This window comes from Daucus carota, chromosome 6 (assembly GCF_001625215.2).
Source record: "Daucus carota subsp. sativus chromosome 6, DH1 v3.0, whole genome shotgun sequence".
Lineage (NCBI taxonomy): Eukaryota > Viridiplantae > Streptophyta > Magnoliopsida > Apiales > Apiaceae > Daucus > Daucus carota.
The window spans coordinates 14,043,083-14,061,889 of record NC_030386.2 but is presented as its reverse complement, the minus strand read 5'-3'; the positions used below and the strand labels follow the sequence as shown (position 1 = coordinate 14,061,889).

The 18,807-nt window shown below is 39.0% G+C and overlaps 2 protein-coding genes across 4 annotated transcripts; both read left to right on the top strand.

Annotated features, from left to right (window-relative positions):
- The first annotated feature begins 1,208 nt into the window (after nucleotides 1–1,208).
- Nucleotides 1,209–9,776, top strand: LOC108227169 (uncharacterized). 3 transcript variants are annotated; one of them, XM_017402181.2, is made up of 12 exons: nucleotides 1,253–1,410; nucleotides 1,593–1,702; nucleotides 1,983–2,201; nucleotides 2,288–2,470; nucleotides 2,544–2,643; nucleotides 2,738–2,768; nucleotides 3,302–3,344; nucleotides 3,800–3,952; nucleotides 4,117–6,349; nucleotides 6,468–7,827; nucleotides 8,946–9,023; nucleotides 9,330–9,776. In XM_017402181.2, the coding sequence occupies exons 3-12, from the start codon at nucleotides 2,143–2,145 to the stop codon at nucleotides 9,389–9,391; spliced, it is 4,302 nt and encodes a 1,433-aa protein (XP_017257670.1). In that variant the 5' UTR covers nucleotides 1,253–1,410; nucleotides 1,593–1,702; nucleotides 1,983–2,142; the 3' UTR covers nucleotides 9,392–9,776. The 3 variants fall into 3 exon arrangements, with proteins under 3 accessions (XP_017257671.1, XP_017257670.1, XP_063935624.1); XM_064079554.1 differs by having other exon boundaries at nucleotides 1,254–1,410; nucleotides 1,606–1,702; XM_017402182.2 differs by lacking the exon at nucleotides 1,593–1,702 and having other exon boundaries at nucleotides 1,209–1,410.
- A 151-nt stretch (nucleotides 9,777–9,927) lies between these two features.
- On the top strand, nucleotides 9,928–16,515 carry LOC108227168 (ABC transporter B family member 19-like). Its single transcript, XM_064079553.1, has 9 exons — nucleotides 9,928–12,071; nucleotides 12,180–12,234; nucleotides 12,332–12,507; nucleotides 12,631–12,795; nucleotides 12,889–13,184; nucleotides 13,324–13,640; nucleotides 13,732–13,955; nucleotides 14,035–15,963; nucleotides 16,068–16,515. The coding sequence occupies exons 1-9, from the start codon at nucleotides 10,857–10,859 to the stop codon at nucleotides 16,413–16,415; spliced, it is 4,725 nt and encodes a 1,574-aa protein (XP_063935623.1). The 5' UTR covers nucleotides 9,928–10,856; the 3' UTR covers nucleotides 16,416–16,515.
- Nucleotides 16,516–18,807: the final 2,292 nt, after the last annotated feature.

Below are 18,807 nucleotides of genomic sequence, written 5' to 3'. Positions count from 1 at the left end.
AACGATTAATCGGCTATTAATCCCGATTAATCGCTGACTTTTAGAACACTGGGGAGTATTTATTAATCTATATATTAATGTTACAAAATTCAGTACTCAAGTTCCAATTTGGTGAACCTTATTCTATAATAAGTACTTCAATAATCGGAGTATTCAGATCAAAAGTAAGATTTATTTATATATGTTTATTACTATGGATATTATATTATTATATAGTATAATATCAATATATAACATAATAATAATTTATCCTAATAACGAAATTCATATAAAAATTTTCGTTCATCAATTTAATTTGTAAAATCTTATCTAAATTATTATGTGCGTGTTTGGCAGATTGAGCTTATGGCTTATTTTGAAGAGAAGTGGTTTCAACTTATTTATATACCGTTTGGCAAGTTAAAAGTACTTAAAATGAGGCTTAAAAGTTAAAAGCCCAAGAAAAAGTTAGGAAACCTTAGGGGCCGTTTGAGTGAGCTTAAAATAAGTGCTTCTTGCTTAAAATAAAAAAGTAGAGTAGAAGTTAGAAGCAAGCTAAGACTTATAAGTGATTAAAGTGTTTGGAAAATAAGCAGAAACCCTGAAACAAAAGTTAGCATTCCTAACTTTTTATAAGTGCTTCTTGATTTTTTACACAAACGGTACAAATAATGATTCGAACTTATAACCTAGAAGCCCGACTTTTAAGCTAGAAACAAACACCCCCTTAGTTTTTTTTTTTTTTTGGATTTGGAGCTTATTATAACAAAATAAGTTACAAGTATGCAAACATTTTTAGTAACTTATAAGTTCAAACCAACATTTTGCTTATAATCCACTTCTTTACTTTAAGAAATAAATCACTTCTTTTAAACTCGGCCAAACGACCCGTATAACTTTGATCTATTTTTCATCGATTCAAACTCTGATTTACACTACTACTATATATAATCAGTTCGGGATAGTCTAAGAGTTAGAATACATTTCTCATTCCCGTCTGCTGAGAAGATATGTATCATCACATTATTTAGCTAATATTTTTGTCCATTCTCAAATATATATTAGACTTTTGATTTTATTATATATAATTTGTTAAATTAGAGAAACCTAAAATATGTTGTTAAGTATATAAATCAGTGTGGAAACAAATTGAGAAACTGAAAACACAAACACCACGGGAAACAAGACTACAAGAGTCTACTGTCTTTGATTCTGCTACAGTAGTTTAAGAATAATTTTACTTCCACTACTTTGCCAAATAAAATACTCCTAAATTAACATTTCCAGTTTTGTCCGAAACACACACACACACACAATCTCTCTCAATCTCTCTCTCCCACGGCTTCTGAGAAAAGGGATTCTAGAGAGAGAAACAGAAGATGGTGTTTTAGAAAGATGTAAAGCAAAGACAACAGCCATTCACACACATCTGTATGTATATCTAGTGTATATCTCACTTCTCTCCTCGTTTGTTGTAGGGTTTTTTCATATAATTCCAAATTTATAAAAACAACACAAAACAAAACCCCCTATCTACTGTTATCAAAAGCACCAGCTCCTCCTAGCCCCCCACCTATACACACAAATATACTTACATTTTGTCTCTGTTTTAGCTGCTTCAAGTAGATTGTCAAGAGGAAGAATGTGTGTTGTGCTCAATTTTTCAATGTCGGTTGCGATTTCAAACGATCTGTCTCGATCTTTGCTTTGATTTTGCTTCTAGGTAGCTGCCCTTTTCATTTCTTTAGTAGTTTTAGTTTGTTGTGTGTTGAAAATTTTCGGGTTTCGAGTTCGATTAATTTTGATTGAAGATGTTAATTGTGATGATATTTGGAGAATCAGATCTAATGTGAACTTAATTAAGTTGTTAGCTGTGGGAGATGGTAATGTGTAGGTGTGTGTGAATGTTGGAATTGAGTTTTGTTGTGTAAGATCTGTGTTTTGTTTGTTTAGTTAAATGCTGGTTGTGTTGGCTCGAGATGATTGTGTAATTTTGCTTGCAGAGGGTGAATTTGGCTGGATTGAGGTCGGAGGCGTGGTTAGGTACATTATGTGTAAGATCTGAAGACATGTGGTTTGTGGATTGCTTTATTGGAATTTTAGTTTGCTAAAGAGGGGCAGCAGGTTTTGATTGTATGATATACGATTCTTGAGAGAGGAAAGATGAAGTCGGAGACACCTATTGACTATGCTGTGTTCCAGCTATCCCCTAAGCGTTCACGGTGAAGACAATGTTTGTTTTGAATTTTTTGAATTCATTTGTTTTGATGTGATGGTGCTTAAATTTTGTTTTGCATGCTTTGGGCAGATGTGAATTGTTTATTTCTCGTGATGGGAATGTAGAGAAGCTTGCTTCAGGGTTGTTGAAGCCATTTGTGGCACAATTGAAGATTGCAGAGGAACAAGTTGCTTTGTCAGCTAAGTCAATTAAACTCGAGGCGGAGAATTACAGAGATGGAGAAAGGTGGTTCACTAAGGGTACACTTGAAAGGTAATGTAGCTTATGAATTTTGTTGGACTCTTGTGTGGCAGCTTTTGCTATAAACTATTGTCCTTGTTTCTAGGTTTGTGCGATTTGTTAGTACGCCTGAAGTCTTGGAGATGGTTAATACCTTTGATGCAGAAATGTCGCAGCTGGAAGCAGCTCGAGTCATTTATTCACAGGTAGAAGCTTGCCTGCAATCACAGGCACTTGGTGCAAACTATAGAGATTTATAACTGAAAGCTACTTATTAGGCTGATTTGCATTAATTTTCAGGGAGTGGAAGATCATACTTCAAGTACATCAGGTATTTATTATTACATTACATGTGAAAACATATTTACCTAGGTACCATTGGATTAGCAAGTCACCTAGATGACATAGATTAATAGTCTAATGGAAGCTTCATATTGCACCAAAACACTTAGAATCTCTCCACTTGACAGCTCATATAGGTTTAGAATAGAAAAGCACACCTGGTTACATTTTTTGAGTGGATTCTTAACTATATAAAATGCATTTTGTTATAGCTGGTTTACGCATTCTTTGATGATAATTATTTGAAATACATATTACTTCTGTAATATTAGATTAATCCGTTAACTAAATCTGTCTCTATTGATGGTTTATTTTGGCTGTATTCTACTCATTGAATATAAGAAGTCCTTAAGTATTGCACCTATTGACATATATCATGAAATATGTGCTTGCTTCAACAATAAAACCATGGGCAAGTATATACACCACGCTAGACTATATATACCACGTTAAACTTTGATTCCATTTAGATTGTGCTTTTACTCTTTTTTTGTTGACATTATGGCATCCTCACTGTTTCAGGGAGAGATAGAAGCGGTGCTACAACAGCAGCAGATGCAACAAAGTACTACTCTTTTTTCTGTAGATCTGCGCCCATTGCCTTATCTTTTTTCCGGATTTGCTTGAAATACTCATGGAGAAAGCTTAAAAAAGGAAAATGTTCTGATTTGAAATAGTGGACACTCTTAATGGCTGGCTACTTCATATATGTAATAAGTATAACTTCTACAAAAATAGAATATATGTTAATAAGTGCTACACGACCCTCTTGTGTAGTTGGGTAATGTATAAAGGTCTTGGAGATGAATAAAGCCCCAAAATATTTGGGGAACTTATAATATATCCTGGAGATGATAATTTAATACACATTTCTTTTATTGGATAATATTGTTTTGGCATACTACAGAGTGATCTAGTATATGTTAGCATGCAAATAAATTATCTATTGATGCCTGCGCACACATACCAACAGTCACCTAATTAATCTTTAATTTAATTTAATTTAATATCTTTACACAGGAAAGAACTTCTGAGAGCAATTGATGTGCGACTTGCTGCAGTTAAGCAGGACATAGCCACAACCTGTGCTCGTGCTGCTGCTGCTGGTTTTAATCATGACAGTGTGTCAGAACTCCAAATATTTTCAGATCAGTTTGGTGCCTATCGCCTTAAGTAAGTTTCTGAAAGTTCATCTTCGTTTTAGTAATACAAGTATATAACCCCCCAAACATCTGTGTTTGTTTTACTTGTTCTCTCATAGTAATGCTTACTACTTCAAAGTTTAATAAAAGGGGTGAACAATATGCTTGTGCATTGTTTTTTTATATTTTTTCCAGTGATGCTTGCAACAAATTCTTATCTCTGTGTGAGAGACGGCCTGACCTGATGAACTCATGGAACTCTGGAGTAGATGACAGAACAGTACGATCTTCGTATGGATCTGACATGTCCATTGACTATGAAGCGACCAAAGAACAAATCCCGGATGAGCAATCTGGTGAGCAATCAAAGCTCTCCTCGTGGCAGCAGCTCAACTCTTCTTCTCCCACATTCTCTGTTAGACGTTCTAGAGAGTGCAGCACTGAGAGAGACGACACAAGTAGTGCACTAGAGAAGAAAGAAGAGAGCAGTGGTGAGGTTGAGCCTCTGAAAACTCAGCCTGGTCCGCCTGCAAGGCGGCTCAGTGTGCAGGATCGGATAAGCTTGTTCGAGAACAAACAAAAAGAGACCTCTACTGGTAGTGGTGGGAAGCCCGTAGTTGCAAAGTCTTCTGAGCTTCGAAGACTGTCCTCTGATATTTCTTCTGGTTCCACAGCAGCTGAGAAGGCCGTATTGAGGAGATGGAGTGGTGTCAGTGATATGAGCATTAGTGTCGACTTAAGTGACGAAAAGAAGGAAGTTGACAACCCAGGATGCACATCATCTCTAGCCTCAGCTCCTCAGCCCAAACCTGATGACAGGAAGAACTTGCATAGTGCTGCCAGTTTCGATAAGCCTGAATTCAGGAGTATTCCTGGTATTGTTTGCGAAGTTGGGACAGAAGACCAAACGGCTGTTTCTGTTAGAGAGGAGGGCAATTCTAAAAAGGATTTTGTAAATCCCATAATACCCATGGTGGCTTCTTCTGGACGAACAGGGGATTCATGCGAGTCTGAAAATTCTGATCTTATCCTTAAGACATCCAAAGTTCAAGATAAGAATTTGTCAAATACATCTTCTAGTCAGGCTGGGGTCAAGGACCAACCAACTTCTGAAAGCCAATCAAGATCTTTCTCCTTTGACAGGGCGGATCGGTTTGGTTTCAAGAAACATGGGAGGTCTAGGAGTTCTTATGGTAATGATGAGCAACAGGGGACCATAGAACAGAGTGGAACTCTAGATCAAGCAACTTCAGAGATGCAGATTGCTAATCTGAAAAAAGGAGGTCTCTCTGAGATGAAACCTGTGACCTTTGCAAGCAAGAGTAGCATCAGTTTAACTGCAAAGGAATCATATCAACCATCAGGAGATCACATTGTGGACAGAGAGGAAGATCTTGGATCAATGGAGCAATCAGCTCCGCGCTCACGACTAAGGGCCCCTGTGAAGACAGCAATGGACTCTCGACAATCTGATGGTGGATCAAAAATTCGAGAAGCCTTTTCAGCTCAATATCGAGGTTCCTTGGGTGATCCATTAGCTTCTCAAGTTAGCATGGAGTCGATAAAAGAAACTGAGGAAATGAAGAAGCAAGCCTTGGCCTCATCTGAGAAGCACTATGCCAGTCCTATACTCAAAATTGAAGATTCTGGGATTCCAAAAAACGTGTTCCAGAAGCAAGACCCTGCACGTGAACATACCCGGAAGTCTCAGAAAAGCACGAGCAGTTCTGTTCATGGAAATAATAAAACATCGTTCTCTGGTAAGATGGCTTTTAAAGACCAGGAAGATATATTCACAACTCCCGAGACTGAACAACTTCAGAGGATAAGGCAAACCAAAGGTAATCAGGAACTCAATGACGAGCTGAAGATTAAAGCAAATGAGCTTGAGAAGCTCTTTGCTGAACATAAACTTCGAGCCCCTGTAGAGCAGTCTAATTCTACCCGAAGGAGCAAGCCTAATGACATGCAGACTGAACAGGTGTCATCAAGCTTACCAGAGAGAAAACAAGTTGAAGATACTACTCCGCAATTGCTGGACAAAAATATGATCGTCTCCTCGGGTAGCTTAAGCAACATGGAAAAGCTTAATGAGGGTTTGCATGTTGATTTTGCTGATAACCAGAATTACATGGACAATGTGAAATATAATGTCTCTGACTTTGGCTTATTGGATGAATCAAGAGGCAAATGTTATGATACATATATGCAGAAAAGAGATACAAAACTAAGGGAAGAATGGGGTTCTCGAAGAACGGAGAAAGAAGCAAAACTGAAAGAAATGCAGGATATATTTGAATGCAGCAGACGAGAGATGTGGGACAAATTATTAGGTTCGACAGATAGAAATGATTCGGCATATAGTGCCCGTCGTCGTGCAGAGAGACTCCGATCATTCAAAAATCAGTCAAGTTTGAAGATTGAGCAGGTATATAGCATTTAACTTCCATCTCAAGAAGATAGTTAATGGGGAAACTGGATGTTTGCTTTCTTTCAAAGTTTAACTAGTTGTTAAAAGGTTTTTTCTTCTTTTTTTTTGCGAGCAGCCAGACTTCTTGCAAAGTGATGATGAAGATCCGCTTGAGCTTGCAGAACAAAAATCTTTTGGTCAAGAAAGTTCTATTAATGATGCCTCTTTAGGGAATGGTGCTTCTAGGAGTTCCCAGAATAAGAGAGTTTTACCAAATAGAAATTTCTCATCATCCACACCCCGAAATTTGGCGGTAGCGTCTTCAAGGTCAGCCTCCAAAGCTTCCAATTCTAGTTTAGCAAGGAGAAGAATGCAATCTGAAAATCCTCTTGTGCAATCAGTTCCCAACTTTTCTGACCTGAGAAAAGAAAACACAAAACCGTATTCAGCCGGTAGCAAAATTGCCCGCCCACAATTGAGAAACTACACCCGCAGCAGAAGCACCAACGAAGAGATACCCAATGTCAAGGAAGAGAAATCAAGGAGGTCGCAGTCCGTGAAGAAGACCAGCATGAATCCTGCTGAAACTAAGGGCATGTCTGCTTTTAACTCAGATGCAGCGGTTTTGTCACCAAGAAAATTTGACAGCGGGCAGACAGAACAAAGTCGCTATGACAAACCTTTCCTTCAGAACAAATATAGTGGAGGACGTGGTGTTGGCGAGATGAAGCTTAAGGCTTCAATGTTCAAGTCTATTGATAATGATGATGAATCTGATGAGTTGTCCTTTGATCCAGAGGATTCAGCAGCTTTAGTGAGAGATGAAGATGATGAGGCAAGCTTAACTAGGACAGCTGAAGAGAATCTTAGTATGGATCACAGAGAGGCAAGTGTAGGTCAAGAATCTGCCAAGCTGAATACTTCTGGATCTGAAGATGGAGATGTGTTGCACTCATCATCTCAAGTAGACAAATCCTTATTTCCTTCTTCCACGCATTCTACCCTGCATGCTGTTGGGGCTGTGCAGGAATCTCCTGGTGAAAGTCCTATGTCATGGAATTCACGTGTACAACATCCATTTTCTTATCCTCATGATGGCTCTGATATTGATGCCTCTGTTGACTCCCCGATGGGAAGTCCCGCATCATGGAATTTGCATCCATTAAATCAAACAGAAGCTGATGCAGCTCGGATGCGGAAGAAATGGGGAAGTGCTCAGAAACCGATGATTGGAGCGAATTTATCGAGCACTCAATCAAGGAAGGATGTGAGTAAAGGATTTAAGCGGTTACTGAAATTTGGCAGGAAAAGTCGGGGCACAGAGAGCTTGGTTGATTGGATTTCTGCTACAACTTCTGAGGGAGATGATGATACAGAAGATGGACGAGATCTTGCTAATCGGTCATCCGAAGATTTAAGAAAGTCAAGAATGGGGTTCTCACAGGATCATGCTTCAGAAGAATCCTTTCGTGAAAGTGATTTCTATAGTGAGCAAGGTGATCTTATCTTTTATAGTTTTTTAGTACATGTTTATTTGTCATCAGATACATAGATTTTAATTCTGTCAAATGATGCTTTTTGTATTTTCTGCTGTATAAGAGTAAGAAAAGAAAAATGAACACTTAACATTATAATTTTAATTTGGCGGGGGGGGGGGGGGGGGGTAGAATGGCCAATTTAGGTGTAAGTGGAAAATGAGCTAATTCAAACACCCCCTGGATTTTTCTTTATTGACAAAAGTCTTCTTACAATCAGCCTCACTCACTGTAAATGTTAGTTTTGATTAATTAATCAATGAATCTGATTCCGTCTGTTACGTCTCCAAGTCTTATTTATCAGAGAATATGTTTCGTATAAGAAAATTGCGGAATTACTATTGGCTCAATAATTTACACATGCAAAGATATAACAGTAGTGCTTTTAACAACTTACTACTTACTAGACAGCTCTATTTGTAAGCACTCACCAACAGAAGTGTCAGCTGGTTTCTGTGGAACAGCCTATAGTATTTTATATGGACGTAATCAAGCTTCAGTTTGCTGATGTCTTAAAATAAGGCTTCGGCGTGTGCCCCCTGATTAATTTTAAAAACCTTTCTCAGCTTATGCAAAAAACAGTTTGCCTGTACAGCAAATGAATGGAAGACCTTTTTGAGTTCAAATTTGAGGGATAGCCATGGCCATGTTCAATGTATGGAAGGAAAGAAATATAGGAATGTGTAGTGGTCTGTGGTTGGGGTTTTTGGATGAAATATCTGATGCAACCAAAGTGCTTGTAAGTGGAAAATGAGCTAACTCAAACACCCATGGATTTTTCTTTATTGACAAAAGTCTTCTTACAATCAGCCTCACCCACTGTAAATGAAAATTTTGATTAATTAATTAATAAATCTGATTCCATTTGTTACATCTCCAAATCTTATTTATCAGCGAATATGTTTTGTATAAGAAGTGCATGTCCTTTTTTTTTCCTCCTCCGTTGCTAATCAAGGGCCTTTTGTTTTTAGAATACATAAAGGTGCTGAATTGCTTTATCTGAGTCCTCTTCTTTTCAATAGAGGAACTTGAGGAGTTTAGTTCAATTAATTGAAGTATAATTCTTTTTTTTTTTGCAGCCTTGAGAAGTTCAATCCCAGCTCCTCCAGCTAACTTCAGATTGAGGGAGGATCATCTGTCTGGAAGCTCCATGAAAGGTCACTCTTAACTTGGTGACTGTACATATATAACTTTGCTCTGCTTCCTGTGGACAACTAATCAAAGAGATGCATTTTTGTCTTTTTTTGTAAATAAGAAAACATTACGTACCATATCGAGCTGGGCCAATATTTACTCTTGATAAGCTGATATCATCATTAGCGAAACTGGAATACTTGTCTAGGAGGTTGTTAGACCATTTATCATCAATTTACCCAATAAATTGAGGTTGAGGTTAGGTTGTTAGGCCATTTATTATCAACATGAAACTGAACATTGCACTGAAATTTGTCTATAATTTGCAGCCCCCCGTTCGTTCTTTTCATTGTCGTCATTTCGAAGCAAGGGCGAGTCAAAACTTAGATAAGCTCTGAAGATGTTACTGGTTACAATGTTAGTGGTCATACCATGATATGGTGTAAAGGATGATACCTATATTAACCAAATGCTGTTGAGGTATGAAGAGCTCGGTTGTCTGATGTCGACAATAGTATTATGTATATTAGGTGGATATGGGAAGCTCCTACATAATCAGGCCTTTTATCTCTGAGAAGTGATTGAATATTATCTTGTACATTTGTATTGAGCAAAACATCGCCAACTAGCGGAGTTGTTGTGATTTTGGTAGGAAAGAGCATTCCCATTCCCCCCTTCGTTTGCATTAAATTTGTATGTTGTACATTTGATATTTTCACTCTTAAATCATATGTTCAGATTTTATAGAGAGCTATGTAAGGAAGAGTTTGATGGCTTGTTTTGGTTTATGTTGCCATTATGTTTTCCACCCTGTATAAACTCATGGTCTGCATAACAAGATAGATACGCCATGCCATTTTAGGGCATACTATCATAAAAATGCATCTTGTATGATTACAATCTGATTGTGAACCTGCCTACATTTATCCAGAACAGATAAAGTCTAATTCTATTGTGTTCCCTATTCTACCAGGTCGAAGATTTATTAACGTTTATCGCTTTGTTACTAAAAAAACATTCATGGAAGTGTTTGTTAATGCCGGAATCATTTCAACCTATATTTTCGCTGCACTGATTTCTTTGGTGATCTGGATTAGACTTTTACCTACTTCTTGATGGCTTATTTGGTCTCTGACACTTGGAGATGTTTAAAGAGATAAGTCAAGGAACCAGCAGATGAGAAATGGCAAATCCCTGCTTAATTAGTAGTACTACTTTGAACTTGAATATGTTAATAGGGGGCAGCTTCTTTGTCAAAGGTCAATCGATATAAGGTAGAGAACAATACAATAATGAGAAGAAAACCCTGAATGAAAACCTCTACTTGTTTATTTGTTTAGCTTGACCATAAAAACTAGACGAATGTAGCATGCAGAGCGAGTCTAGCCTCAATCAACTTCGTAGAAAAATCCCTTAAATAACCCAAAGCATCATAAAAATACCCGTTACCTACGTTACTCTTTATATTTGCCGGCTGAATATGATTTGATAATCTTCCTCTGCCGTCCCTTCGGACAATGCATTTGGCTTCGTCGTATAATCTAACAGCAAACTGCAGAGAATCACACGACGCTGACCGAATAACAGATTGAACGCTGCTTAGTGGTAGTAAGATGATATGAAGTACAAGTTAGATTGTGATCCTCAGCAGATTAGAATATATATTAACTGTCACCAGTTTTGAGCTCATGTATATGCTTCAAAGATATCTCAACTTTGTGTCGATGCATCGAATAGGATCATAAATAGGCGGATGAAACGAGGTTCTGTTGTTCCTTAGCGACTGTTGTTCTTGTCTTTTGTTGTTCATCTCTTATATTACTTCCTTGTTTAGTTTTGTCTCTGATTTTCAAGGTATGGCTGAATCTTCTTATGAGATGGACTATTCATCACACCGTCGACCACGCCACACCACGCCTGTTAGATCTCACATTCCGGCTTCAGGAATGAGTTCTTTCTCCAGCTCGTACAATTTTTCACACCTTTCTAATGCACGAAGATCCCGCCCTGTGGTGCCCCCAACTCCCTTTGCCTCTGACACTGACACGTCCTGGCAAGGGGAGCTTTCGTGGCAGTTTGAGTCCACAGGATGGCGTGATGGACGTAATCTTGGTGCAGCACTCAGCCCGTGGACGGCCACTCCCATGAGTCAGACCAGTCGGATTTTCAAGCAGTCAGCCAATGACTATTACCTTTCCAGGACTACTAATGCTTTCCAGAACTTGAGTCATTCGAACTACGAGCATTCTGGCTATGGCACAGTGCCTTCTGGAAGGTTTGAGCTCCAGAGCTATATTGCCAGAGATCCTGGAATTAGCTCATCGTTTGTTGGAGGTATGGCTTCGACTTCTGGTCCTAGCAATGAACGCAAAAAGTCCCGTGGAGCTTCAGGCGTGCCGATTGTAGAAGGAAGGCCTCGAAAGCCTGTCTCTCAGGCTGAGAAGGATAGCCTCAGTCTGATCAGTTTTGATGCTATTCAAGATGTGGAGCGGCAGATAGTTCTTGATCCTAATAGCAACCTCGATGAGCATCAACGATGGCTTTCTGTTTCACACGCTTACACACCTGATCATGAGGCTGTTCATGGTCACCGTGATCATCATCAAGAGTCATTGCACAACCATGGTGGCCAGAGACATGGTAGCCACGGAATATCACATGGTCATGGTAGACATAATCATATGAGCAGTGGACCTTATGATATCTCGAAAGAACAGGATTATGGAAACCATGGTCACAATGTTCATGATAGCAAGCAGTACTCAACCAGTCATCATTATGGGCGTGGTGGTGACCATGGCTACGATGATAATGACAGGAAATCTGCGTATGAAGTTGAAGACGACGATGAGGATGAGGATGATGTTGGTCCGCCACGTTCAGTTGGGCTGTTTAGTTTATTCAGATTCTCAACAAACTTTGATATCTTACTTGTGATATTTGGGTGTGTGGGAGCCTTCATTAATGGAGGATCTCTTCCTTGGTACTCTCTGCTTTTCGGGGAATTTGTAAATAAAATTGCCAAGGACAGCAAAAACAACAATCTTCACTTGATGGACGACGTACAAAGAGTAAGACTATATGACATAAGCCTTATAGTTTCCTTGTTAAGGCAATTTTACCCCAAGTATATAACGCAATGATGATTGTTTTCTGATTTATGATTATGAAAATTTCAGATATGTCTGCTTATGATGGGATTAGCAGCGATTGTGGTTGTTGGAGCATACATGGGTAAGCTGCACAAGTTTCCTAGGCTCCCAACTTTTCTGTATTCTATTTTTTGAAAATTGTTTGATTTATGACACTAACTAGAACTAGTCATTGGCAGAAATCACTTGTTGGAGATTGGCTGGGGAGCGGTCTGCTCATCGCATTAGAACTGAGTATCTGAGAGCCGTTTTAAGGCAAGATATCGCCTTCTTTGACACCGGAATAAATACAGGAGATATCATGCACGGGATCTCAAGCGATGTTGCACAGATACAAGAAGTGATGGGGGAGAAGGTGTTCAGTCCATATAATCCTCTTGTTTGTTTTAAATTGTTCACAAGCAATTTTTTTTCAATATTATTACAGTAGTCATCCATGAATCTCGAGTTACTAACGTACTCACAAATTTGAATGCAGATGGCACATTTCATTCATCACGTATTCACATTTTTTTGTGGATACGCTGTTGGTTTTATCAAATCATGGAAGGTTTCGCTGGCTGTTCTTGCAGTCACCCCCTTGACTATGTTCTGCGGAATTGCCTATAAAGCTGTTTATGTTGGTCTGACATCAAAAGAAGTGGTAAAAGGAGAGCAAACATGATCAATTTTTCATGCATGTTTACATTTGCATTTCTCTTAATAAGTTATAACATGTCTGCTATGTTCTGTGTAGGCTACTTATCGCGGTGCTGGTACAGTGGCGGAGCAAGCCATAAGTTCGATCAGAACAGTTTTTTCATTTGTAGCAGAAGACAAACTAAGCGCGAAATATGCTGAATTATTGGAAAACTCTGTTCCATTTGGGAAAAAGATTGGATTTGCCAAGGGTATAGGAATGGGAGTTATATACTTGGTTACTTATGCAACATGGGCACTGGCTTTCTGGTACGGCTCAATCTTGGTTGCTAAGCATGAGATCACCGGAGGTGCAGCCATAGCTTGCTTTTTTGGTGTCAATGTAGGAGGAAGGTAATGCATATATCTCAAAACTCACCTACAGACTGAGAATATTTTTTCAGAATAGTTTGATGCGAAAACTTACTGGATTTGCACACTCATCAATTGAAGAAAAACGTCGAACATTATATCTTATAAATTTTTTTTTTAGGGGGTTGGCATTATCATTGTCATATTTTGCTCAATTTGCTCAAGGAACTGTTGCAGCCAGTCGCGTATTTGAAGTAATAGATAGAGTTCCAGAAATTGATCCATACAGTCCTGAGGGTAGGAGGCTCTCAAGTACACGAGGAAAAATTGAGTTTAGAGGTGTTAGTTTTGTGTATCCATCGCGTCCAAATATTCTTATTCTTCGCAATCTCAACCTGGTGATTCCTCCTTCAAGAACTTTAGCACTAGTTGGTGCTAGCGGAGGTGGAAAGTCCACCGTTTTTGCTCTTATTGAGAGGTTTTATGATCCAACTCAGGGTAACTATTATTGATTCTCAGCTGAACAATAAATGCAATAAAAATAGATTTTATGGGAGAGCCATACATAATTTACCCTTTCAAATTTCAGGTTTGATCACCTTGGATGGTCATGATATGAAGACATTGCAGGTCCATTGGCTAAGAAGTCAGATTGGGATGGTGGGTCAGGAACCAGTTCTATTCGCGACAACTATACTAGAGAATGTGATGATGGGAAGAGAAAATGCCACTAAGAAAGAGGCTACTAAAGCTTGTGTAGCTGCCAACGCCCACAACTTCATTTCCGCACTTCCAGATGGCTATGATACGCAGGTATGAGATATTTTGAAATCACTTCCCCGTTGTCCAGCCTGTACATATAGATACTTCAAGGCGTAATTTTCAATGGCAGGTTGGAGATCGCGGAACTCAAATGTCTGGAGGACAAAAACAGAGGATTGCACTGGCTAGAGCAATGATTAAAGATCCTAGGATCCTTCTTCTTGATGAGGCCACCAGTGCTCTTGATGCTGAGTCCGAGTCTCTGGTGCAACAGGCAATTGACAAGATTTCAGTTGGCAGAACAACCATCGTTATTGCTCATAGGCTAGCAACAGTAAGAAATGCCCAAACAATTGTTGTTATGGATCAGGGTTCTATTGTTGAGATCGGGGATCATCATCAGCTCATGGAAAAAGAAGGAGCTTACTTTAATCTCACTAAACTTGCTTCTGATGCATTATCCAACTCTGCATCGAAAAGCACTGATGCTCACGCTGGTACAGATTTCTCTATGCATGAGAAGTCAGTACAAGATTCATCAAGATCGAAGCAAGTCCATGAAATTTCGAGGTCACAATATATGAAGTCTACACAAGATGCAAGCAGAGTAGAGGCAGACGAGCAAAAAGAAGGGAAGTCAAATGATTACAGACTCTCCGAGATATGGAGCCTGCAGAGACCAGAGTTTAGCCTCTTGATGGTGGGACTAATATTTGGTATGTTTGCTGGTGCAATTCTCTCCGTCTTCCCATTTATTCTAGGCCAAGCACTACAAGTATATTTTGATGATGATGAAGAGAAGTTAAAAAGGGATGTTAAGTACCTCTGTTTGACACTGGTTGGGCTTGGAATCGCGTGCATTATCTCCATGACTGGCCAACAGGGTTTCTGCGGTTGGGCTGGTACTAAACTAACACAGAGAGTTAGGAATTTACTGTTCCAATCAATACTAAAACAAGAACCAGGTTGGTTTGATTTTGACGAGAACTCCACTGGGGTACTAGTTTCAAGGCTGTCAATTGACTGCATAAGTTTTCGCTCAGTTCTTGGTGATCGGTTTTCAGTCTTTCTTATGGCTGTGAGTTCAGCAGCCGTTGGTCTTAGTGTTTCATTCGCTATTGAATGGAGACTGGCTATTATGGCAGCTCTGGTCACTCCATTTACACTTGGAGCTAGTTACTTTAGCTTGATCATTAATGTCGGTCCCAAAATGGACAACGGTTCTTATGCCAGAGCCAGCAACATAGCTTCAGGTGCAGTGTCTAATATAAGGACAGTGGCAACATTTTCAACACAACAACAGATAGTTGAATCCTTTGATAGGGCTTTGTCTGAACCGCAGAAAAAATCAGTTAAAAGGTCACAAATACTTGGAGTAGCCTTGGGGTTTTCTCAAGGTGCGATGTATGCAGCTTACACTCTGACCCTCTGGTTTGGTGCTTATTTAGTCGACAAAAATCATGCTAATTTTGGAGAAGTGTATAAAATTTTCTTAATACTTGTTCTTAGCTCATTTTCCGTGGGGCAACTGGCTGGACTTGCTCCAGACACTTCCATGGCCTCGACTGCAATTCCTGGGGTAACCAGTGTCATCAACCGCATGCCATTGATACGTAATGACCGCAGAAAGGTTAAGAGGATTGAAACCTCAAAGCCATTTGATGTTGAATTCAAGATGGTTACATTTGCATATCCATCAAGACCTGAAGTAATTGTATTGAGAAACTTCAACCTTAAGGTCAAAGGTGGAAGCATGGTGGCCTTGGTTGGAAGCAGTGGATCAGGAAAATCAACCGTAATATGGATGGTACAGAGGTTTTATGATCCACTTCAAGGTAAAGTATTAATGGGAGGGTCAGATATCAGAGAACTTAATTTAAAGTGGTTGAGAAAGCAAACAGCTTTGGTGGGTCAAGAGCCTGCATTGTTTGCTGGAACCATCCGTGATAATATTGCATTCGGAAACCCTAATGCTTCATGGGCTGAGATCGAAGAAGCTGCAAAGGAAGCTTATATCCACAAGTTCATATGTGGCCTCCCTCAAAGTTATGAAACTGAGGTATGTTCACATTAGCTATTAACTTCATATTTATCTTCTCTGCATAAAACATGACAAATTTTACTTAGATAATGGCCTAAATGACCCGATACCTCCTGCATTAGGTTGGCGAGAGTGGTGTACAGCTTTCGGGTGGTCAAAAACAAAGGCTTGCAATAGCAAGGGCAATTTTAAAGAAATCAAAGGTGTTGCTACTCGATGAGGCTAGCAGCGCCCTGGACTTGGAATCAGAGAAGCACGTCCAAGAAGCACTAAAGAAGGTATCCGAGAGAGCTACTACCATTGTGGTTGCTCACCGCCTCACTACCATCAGGAAGGCTGATGCCATTGCTGTTGTTAGGGAAGGTTCGGTGACAGAATTTGGAAGTCATGACAAACTCATGGCTTCTCATCTGAATGGTATATACGCTAGCCTTGTTCGTGCAGAAACAGAAGCTAATGTATTTGCGTGACATATATGTAATCTTAACTTAGAAATTCTGCAGTTAACATCTGCTTTCTGAATACAGTCTTGTAAGAAATTTCTTGATGAGGGGTCCGGTTTTGTTTCAAGGATATGAAACTTCAGTTACAAAAAAGCATCGTTCTACTCGTACACAGTACAGACGATTACATGCAAAACTGACTACATTAAATATCTCTCTCTATTTGTGTATGAATTCATGGAAACTTCATGAATCAGACAGAAGTACAGAACCACTATAATGTGCAGTAGCCATTAGGTGTTTTGACATTTAACCCAAACATTAATGCTGAAATCCCCAGAATGGTAATACTGCTCTTTGTGAATGAAGACCAGTTGTTCTTGTAATGGAAATGGAAATGCTGCTTTTATATTCTTGTTGATGATATTGACATGATTTGGTTCTTCGGAATATATAGGTAGCATCAAATTGGGAGAATCTTGAGCTATAAGAATTAAATCAGGTTTAGAAATAGAAATGGCATTTCTTTTACCTGGAATGTTACTTCAGCTTCTCCGGATCAGTAATCCAACCAGTAAATTTAGCCAAAATATGTAAAAATTAATGTTTACCGCTACATTCTTCTACAAGTTATAAGCATTGTCCTAGCTCAGGAGCTCTGTCAAGCAGAGTTTTCCTATTGAAGTCCTGGATTCTTCTCATTCCACTTATTTAGTTCAACCAAAGACGAAATGAGCTTCTTGAGAACAATAAACTGCAGCTTGGTCAGTTCCTCTGTCTCCACAAACTGGGGCTGGAACTCTTGTTTGAATTGTAGTTTGAATGAGGGTTGCTCAGGAACTATGGAATCCAAAAGATTTGATGGAATGTAGTCTTATAGATGGAGAAGCAATAGAGCAGGCTCAAACAGAGAAAGTATCAATAATAAACTTGCTGCAAGAAAGAAAAGAAGCAAAGAATGATCTCAAACAAAATATTAGGCGGAAAAAATGAGAAGCATCTCTGGTCGCTATGTCCTGGACCTCTCTACCTTGCAATTTCGTGATGCTTTGAAATTTACACGTTGTGTCTCATTGACTAACAATAACATATGCGAGTCATTTTATTACCCTTTCGTTTTGATGCTACCAGAAAGTTCTTTAACGAGCAAGTGTAGCTTCTCTGATGGCTAATAGGCTATGGATGCTCAGAAGGAATGAGCAGAAGCAGCAAGTCTCTTCTGTTTAACCACTAATATGAAACAGGAAACTTTACCTCTTTAGGGTATTATGCACACATCTTCTTTTTTCATACAGATTTTTAGTGTTCTATCAGCATTGAACTTATGAGATAACCTCCATGTTTGTCTCGCCAAACATGGCTGAATATCACAGCCCTAGCAGCTAGCATGCAAGGCATATATATTCACAAAATGCAACAAAATGGCAGGTGGAAAACAGGGTATAAATATCTTAAAATCACCAAATTAGAGTTAGCAAAACAGATGGCTTTAACAAAATTGAAAAATTAAGAGAAAATCCTTCTCAGTAAAACACAATTTTGGTTTGTGGATTCACATCTCAATGTGGCAATGTCTAAGACAGACTAAAAGTAATTATGTCCACACAAACTAGTGCAGAGTTTATATAGTGTACCTTCATTAATGCGATGCTGATTGCTGTAATCATTTCCTCTGGGACAGGACTCAAGCAGGAGAGCAAGAGCACATGCTACATTCTCAGCTGATCCAGCTGAAACCATCTAGCATGTGCCCTGCTTCTCCAGCATGAATCACCTCTCCCATTGTTCGCCTCGCCCGGTGCATGCACAAGTACTACAGAGATCAGGATTCGAGTTCAAATCACAAGGGCTCGATCTCTTCATTTTCAGTTCACGTAAACTTAAACGATCAGCAAGTTTTTCTGGTTGGCCTGGTGGTTGATCTTTTGGACAAAAACTAAAAGTGCAGTGAGTATTGAAGTTTGGCTGCCAAACAGTATGAGCATGAGTTGATTTTAACATAACTATTATAATGTACGTGTTTTTAGCATAACATGTGCAATCTTGGTCAAATAATCCCACCGTTACGTGAGTTGTACCAAATGGCACCCTACAGTATGAGCATCGAGGCAGCCCAACCACCAATTGTTTAAGTATATTGTGACGAGGAGATGGCCAATCATCAGATTAAGTGGCCGCCTAACTCCAATATAAATTTCGTGGTTGTTAATTTGTTATTATAATGAATTTCTGCACGCTTGTGACTCGTGGATACAGATGTCATTTCAGATTTCGCATTGTTGCTGTTTGGACCAACCCAACCGGCCATTCTCAATAAATCGTTGTCGATTACACGAGTTTAACGATAATATTCTTCATAATTAAAAATTCGTTTAACACTAATTAAAAATTGGTCACAAACCAAACTACATTTATATTA